This window comes from Struthio camelus, chromosome 3, assembly GCF_040807025.1.
Source record: "Struthio camelus isolate bStrCam1 chromosome 3, bStrCam1.hap1, whole genome shotgun sequence".
Lineage (NCBI taxonomy): Eukaryota > Metazoa > Chordata > Aves > Struthioniformes > Struthionidae > Struthio > Struthio camelus.
The window spans coordinates 56,206,056-56,213,554 of NC_090944.1; the positions used below are offsets into that span (position 1 = coordinate 56,206,056).

Consider the following 7,499-nt stretch of genomic DNA (forward strand, 5'->3'; position numbering starts at 1 on the left):
AAAAAGTTGTGAAGTCTGCCGCATGGCCTTCTTTATCAGTTGCCCCATTTTTTAAGGAACTTGGTTTATTGGGTCAGCTGAATCAAGGACCCGAGGCGTGGAGAACTGGAGCGTCTGTGGTTTCTGAGGGAATAAGCCAAGCACCGATGTGTTTAACAGTTTGAAGAATAAATTTCTCCCAGCTATGGTCAAATGTCAAGCCTGTAAAGTTTAATGTTGAAAACTGGGTGCCTTACTGATCTGAGTGCCTTCAGCCTTTGAGGTTGGAAGCTAAGTGCAGATTTTGAAAAACAAAGTTTGAATGTAAAATTAGGTATGGAGAGGCACTTAAATGCTTTCTGGGTCTAATTTCCAAATTCCAGGTATATTTAAATAGTGGAGAATTAGCAGTTTATCATCTCCTTGGACTGGAGATTAGCTATCAAGGAGGCAAAATGCAAAGGGCTAGATTATAATTCAGTTGTGCTTTGGGTGAGAAGAATTGTCAGAGGTTTGTCATAACATATCAGGCCCTGGGAAATCCATCTTCATTCCTTCACTAGGGGTAAAGGTCAGCACCATATTATTATCAGTTGAGAGTTCAGTCTGAGTAAGGGAATAAGAAGGATTTTATTCTACTTTTCTGTTTTCTTGCACTGTAAAAAAAGGCTTTGAGGATTTAGTTTATGGCAAAACCGTTGATAAACATTTTTCTGATTATTTGCTCTTCATAAAGATGAAATGAAACTGAATATTTTTTTGCAAACATATTCTCCACAAATGGCAATCAATAGTGAACAAGAAGATACAGGAGATACAGAAGATGCGCAAAATAATGAAGTGGATATTTTTTTTTCAGTCCTACATCTGCATTTTAACAGTATTTAAACATTAATTCAGGTTAACTTCTTATACTAAGCCTTACTATTTTGTTGAGGAACAGCTGTTTTAACTATATAGAAACGAAATGTATTACTCTGAAATATGGGCAAAGAAATTTTACTGAGTACATAATATACATGTTACATTCAGCTGTTATCTTGTAAGGCTAAACTATGTTAACAGAACATCTGTTTGAAATATGTTTATATATAATGTGCATCCATAGTCAGTAGCTGGCAGATAAATAATTGCAGAGACAAGGTGAAGTTTTCAGTGAGCCATCACTGCTTGATAAGTCATTTTAATTATTATGTGATGAATATTTAAAAGACAGCAATTTGTTATGAGCTCCAGGCTGAGACAAAGGAAACTTACAGGACTGACAAGGCTGTGCCAGTAGAGTGAATCTGCTCCTAGGCATTGCAGCTGGACATTTCTTACAGTTGTGTTTTTTTTTTTTTTTTTTTTCCTTCTCCTTCTTCAATTTCCCTCTCAGAGGTCCTTCTGTAGTGCCATGGTAGAGGAGCTAAGGATGTCTCTGAAGTGTCAGCGTCGATTAAAACACAAGCCACAGGCCCCCGTCATTGTGAAAACAGAAGAAGTTATCAACATGCACACGTTTAACGACAGAAGGTTGCCAGGTAAAGAAACCATGGCGTAGAGCTGGGAAGCCAAATACCCCAAGCACAAACTGTCGTCTTTTTTCCGAACAACTTTGCGAGAATGTTTCCTGTGGAAATATGCAACCTGTGCAAAATAAAATGAGTTACCTCATGCCGCTGTGTCTATGAACTAGAGACTCTGTGATCTCAGCAGTTGCAATGGCCAGACTCGAATCACAAGCATCACGGATCAACTTACGCGGGGTTACACTGTTCGCCATGGGTTCCACCATTCTGGATGAATGAACGTTATATGTGAGTTTTGTGGCTGGTTTCAAATGCAGTCTCAGTGAGAAATTACAGGTTCCTTTTGAAGTTCAATAGTTACCTGGAGACGAACAGTAAGTGTCCAGGACGGTACTAACCACAGAAGGAGTCTATCAAAAGTAATGTCTCAGGACTGGAGTGAAACGAGAAACAGTACGTTCTTCTGAACTTGCAAGCATAGAAGAGATGGTAACTGCTGGCCCATATCTACAGACTGTAACTGCCAGCTGGACAGGCAATATCAGCTTACTGAACGGGAGAAATGTTCAGATGAAGAAAATGTGAATCCCATGAATGGAAGGTTAAATATGGGGATGCTCACTTGCTTTTTGGACTGTCTGTGTCACTGAACTAAGTAAATAAATAATAAAAAAAGGAACTTAAATTTACCTGGGCTGGAACTCTTATCTAAAAAACAAAAAAAAAATCGTAATTTTGACCTAATTTTTAGATGAATAAAAGTTTCCTGAGTACCAAGAAACGTCTCTTACAACCCTTAGGTGTATGCAATTACCTTTTTTTTCCTTTAATTGTGACAAAAGGGAGGGGGGTAGGAAGCAGTCTATTTGGCACAAAGGGCTTGCATTTTAGCCTGAATGGGTTTTGAAACCCTTGTTCCTGCTACTAATTGAACTCAATGGAGCCTGTGCAATTCTCACTAATATTGGAAGTGGGATGGGTCACCTAAAAGAAGTGAATGTGGAGAACTTTGGAGGACTGCATTTTTCAATACAGTCACAGTACTAAATGAACAAAATTCTTGAGCAGTTTTTTTTTTCAAAAAAAAAATGTTCAGGTTTATTTGTGGAAATGCAAGATTTCTATGAAAATAGTTTTTGTATGGAAATTTTTGTAATACTTTTTATCAACAAAATAAGAACATGTGTTTCTGTCGGGGGTGTAATGCTAAGCATGAATGGTAGTGCGTGTGCACCACCAACGTTTGGTGAAAACTATTTTTATCAAGAAAAAGGAATCTTAGAAGAGACATATTTTCAAGTTAGATAATATAAAAACTAGGTGCACTACCACCACTGCTTACCATGGTACACCCCTGGTTTCCAGTAGGCTGATAACATGCTGTCATGAACAATTGTGTATAAATGGTAAAAGACACAGACCTCTTGACCACATTGTGATAACAGTTGAAGTGCACTCAGTTTGCTGTTTGAATCCAATGCACAAAATTAAAAAAAAAAAAAAAGCATTAAAATAATGTCAGTTTTAGCTGTTTTGTTTTGCTGTGTGATTTGAGCAATACATGTACAGTACAGTACTCTGTGTTGGTACTGGTACTTATAAAAGCCTCAGTTTAGTGCCTCATCCTGCTGATTCTTGCCACTAAACATGCAGCCAGAAAATTTGCTGGGATTTCTGAGAGAAGCCAGTACAGCACGTTGTGATAAGTTTTTGCAGGATCTGGCTTTTCATTGCTAACAAGCTATTTTGTATGTCCTGCTTGTAGTGAGTTCCTGGACATAGCTTTTTGAAATACTGCCCTACAGATGTTGAATCTCACACCTCTGTCTAGTGTAAATTTATTTATATCCCAACAAAAAATGTGTAGGATAGACTACGTAGGAATGTTATGTCAGTCACAAAAGCTTATAACGATTGTCTTTATGAGGAAAATATTTCATTTGGCTAGTTAAAAAAAAAATTTAAAATTATCATAAATAACCAGTCATTGGTGAATAATGAGACCATTTGTTTACTGGGGCATAATTTAATCTTATAATCACCCAAACTGTAGAAAATATATAATGAAATTTGGGTGGAGGGGTGAGGGGAGGTTTGTGTCTACTACCCAGTTCTCATAAATCTTCATAGACACTGAGCTGGCCATTTTCATTGTGAATAGGGACTGAGAAAGCAAAATCCCTGATGTTTGTGAGAGTTTCATCCCCATTTATGTGATAACAAATACCAGGTTATCTTTGTATGAAGTAAAAAAAAAAATAAAAACACCTTCAGCAAAGATTCTGAAAATAAGTATATTTACGTAATGCATATTTAAGTTTAAGTTAATTCTCTAAAATACAAAGGAGGAAAAAGTAATTGTTTTACAACGTAATAAAAACTCCTAATTATGCTGGTTTGGAATGGAAAAAAATTGGCTATTGCATTTGATTGATGATTTACAATAAAATTTGTAAAATTATGAAATAAAATGCTGTATTATATTCAAACTAACCTTTCTTTTCTCCATTAAGGGTGTTGAAATAAGTAGGAGTTCCTTTCTCCACTTGATGCACATGATTAATTTTTATTAAACTTTATGTGAGCCACAGTAAGTATGGATGTGGAAAATGTCCAAAATATTTCATTGGGTCTGAACAAGACCCAATGGAGGAACAAGAGTAACAAGAGGAACAAGGATCCTAAGGAACAAGAGGAACAAGAATCCTAATGCAGAAAGCAGTGTAGCTTTATTAGAATTTCAGTGAGAATTTCAACCTTCCATTAAGCGAAATATGCAAAGTAACTGGCGATTTGTATTTAAAATCAAGACTAGAAATGCATGGCTCAGCAGATTCGTAATGGCTTTTGTTTGGTATATATAATAATTCATGATGTTACTTTATTGTGCATTAATAGTTATTTTTCACAGAAAATTAACGCATTAAAGAAAAATTACCAATACACAGCTGAACCCCAAAGTAGTAGAAAATAATGCTATTACTTTTCACCCTCAAAAGCTCAATGGTTCATTTTCTCTTCAATATTATGAAAAAAGTCCTGTTCTGAAGAAAATTTCCTCATTTTGAAAGGCTGCTGAGTGACTAGCACCAAACCCTCATGTAGTATAAATTGCTGTAGCATCATCAAAGTCAATAGAACTGCACTGCCTTACATCAAGTGAGTATCTGGCCCATGAAGATGCAGAATCAGTCTATACGTAACTGCTTTATGTGGTTTCATGTAATAGCTCAATTAGTCCATTGATTTGCAAGGACAGGATGATGGCTGTTTCTCTGACTGATGGCTGCTTCTCTGACTGACCTTAAATGTCACTCCAGAGAAGATTTTTAAAGGAATTATAGCTCAGTTTTATGGTGCTACCTGGTGGATGAAAATGGGAGTTAAAAAATGGAAGAGACTTTTTTTTTTTAATGTATCTGTTTCAAGGAAGATTGAGGTCTATAGTCTTTAATGAGTCTCAAGAAACAGAATTTAGATATTCAGGTTGCCTCAGCATCATTATATAGCAATAGACAACTACGTGGATATACAGAAGAGATGACAAAAACTTTAGCTTTTTGATTAATGTCATTTGTGAAGGACTGGTAATGAAAATTGTCAGCAGAAGTCAACAGACGTGGCGTTTTACAGTGAATGAGGATATGGTCCATTATAGACAACTGCAGGCAGTTTCCATAGTATTATCCCGTTAGATAAATACAAGACCAAACAAACCAGGGAGTATCTGGCAATTTTTGTGTGAGAGAATATTTTCTGAAATGTGTAGCTCAATTTTTAATTAAAGAACTCTATATAGGTTTGAAAAACTTATTTCTTTAGTGTTTAAATTATTTGAAGTTCTGTGAAATAGTCCTTCCATCAAGACTTCAAACAAACAAACAAACAAACAAATAACAAACATTATTCAGCCCCATAACACTAATTAGTTAATAAGTCAAAATGGAAAAGATATTTATGAAGAAGCAAACCACCCAAACCCAAAGCCTTGAACTAAATTAGGAAAAAAATGCTGTGATAGTCTACAAAATCAAGATATTACCAAGAAAAAAGGGTCATGAGCAGAGATATTAACATACAAAGAGGTAAAGATAATTCTATCAAATTGCTTTTGTATTATTATAATACTAAGAAAGTTAGAAAAATGTTTCAAAGTTCTTTAATAGAGCTTAGTCTCCAAATACACTAGAGTCTCCAAATACGCTATCAATTACTCAGTACAGTGAGCAAAATATTGGCCCCTTTGAAAGCAGTGTCAAAACTCCTGTTTCAAAGGAGTCAAGACTTTGCCGAGTGCATTCCCAAATGCTATACTCAGCTAAATGTGTACTGATATAAATATTAAAGGCAAAATATGATACCAGCCTGCCTTCAGGTGTTCAATAGCAGTTGTGTTTTTTGTCCTATTTTCAAAGGTGTATAGGAAGAAAAAGGGTCACTGTGGTTGACTAGTCTGACATCCAAGACAGCATCATTGCTTTCCAGCCTCAAATTTGTTGGTGTCTTATCACTCCCAGGCTTGCTTCTCTGCCTTCTTACAAGCACTTTTTACACTTTTTAATTTATTTTCAGTGTCTTTTTCTTCAGGCTTTCCTATCAAATGTACTTCTAATTAAAATTAAAGTTACTAAAGCACCTCATCTCCCAAGTTTGTATCCACGAGACAAACACACTAGCTTTTAATGTGACTGTAATCTGATTGTCCTTCTCTTCATTTATTACCCCTTCTGTCCCCTGCCTGTGTTACCTCCTCCTGTTGTTCTTGTATTTTCCTAGACTGTAAGCTCTTAGGGGGCAGGGAATCTGTGTTTGATTTGTTATATGAAGCACCATGAACTATGGAGCTATACAACTAATAAAAAAGTAGACCTTCTTAAATTATGCTTGCAGTGATACTGATCTAATTGACTGCCAGTCTAGTAATATATTGTTTTAACTCATTGCCTGGAATCCTAATCACTATGGCATCAGAATAAACAGAAAATAAAAATAGTAAAGCCAACCCAAAGGAGCTATCGTACTGGCTCATCTTACTGGAAATTTCTCTGGAGGGTCAGGGTATAGAAATACAGAACACCATGTTCAGATAGCTTCTATACAGGTTTCAATAAGAAACCTGCTACATTAAAAATGGGACATATAAATTAATACATAAAAAGAAGGGTTGTATGTAGGAAGAGTTTTGCAGAAAGCTCATCCAAATTCAAAGCCAGATAAAATCTTGAATTGTTTTACTCTTGTAAAAATTTTGAGTGAGCAATTTATTAAATTGAACACCAAACACCTTGCCTTTGTTCATTGCCTTACTTTATGAATTATTTTATAATCATTATTAGAAAATTTTTAATGAGATATGACTGTAATTAGAACTAAAATACTTCCTCTCTCTCATTCATAGCCAGCAACTCTTTCTGTGACGGAAGAAATGATACAGTTGTGGGAATTTGAGAAGAATGCTTGATGTAGATAAATGAAATAAACTAATTGATGTAACCCATCTTGAGGCAAAGCATATCAGTTTTCTCTTTTATCTTTTTATTCTTCAAGCAGTGCCACTCTGTAAAGATGAACATTATTTTTTTGAATTGTTGAAGCATAAATTGAGAATTATGCATATTTACATAGTCATGTATAGCTGTTCTGAAGGCTTTCAGGAATTCTTGGTGCCAAGAGAATGCCTTTCTTCCTTGTCATAAGAAGTACACATAGCTTTTCAAGCTACTCAGGAAATCTAGCATGTGCTAAAAATAACAGAAAAGCCTTGGCACTCCTTCTCTGCCATGACTACAGAAGTTTTATGAGAATGAGATTCATGTGGAATTGCTAGGAAATGAGACACTCATTCCTACATTAAACTCATCCAGAAATGTATATGAAAGCAGTGAAAATGGGCAAAAGTTTGGACAGTTTTTTATGTTCCTTGGGTTACATCATGCATCACAGGCCAAATTTGTAGAGATTGCTGAAATATCTCACTTGGTTTTGAAGGTGCGATTTCAAGCCTTACTG

At 35.6% G+C, this 7,499-nt stretch overlaps 1 protein-coding gene across 3 annotated transcripts in view; it reads left to right on the forward strand.

Annotated features, from left to right (window-relative positions):
* The window catches only part of GRIK2 (glutamate ionotropic receptor kainate type subunit 2), a 424,245-nt gene extending 417,288 nt beyond the window's left edge, over positions 1 to 6,957 (forward strand). For all 3 annotated transcript variants that reach the window (XM_068937889.1, XM_068937891.1, XM_068937890.1), the window contains one exon: positions 1,358 to 6,957. In XM_068937889.1, the coding sequence (XP_068793990.1) occupies positions 1,358 to 1,522 (165 nt within the window). In that variant the 3' untranslated portion in view covers positions 1,523 to 6,957. The remainder of the gene's footprint in view (positions 1 to 1,357) is intronic.
* The last annotated feature ends 542 nt before the right edge of the window (positions 6,958 to 7,499 follow it).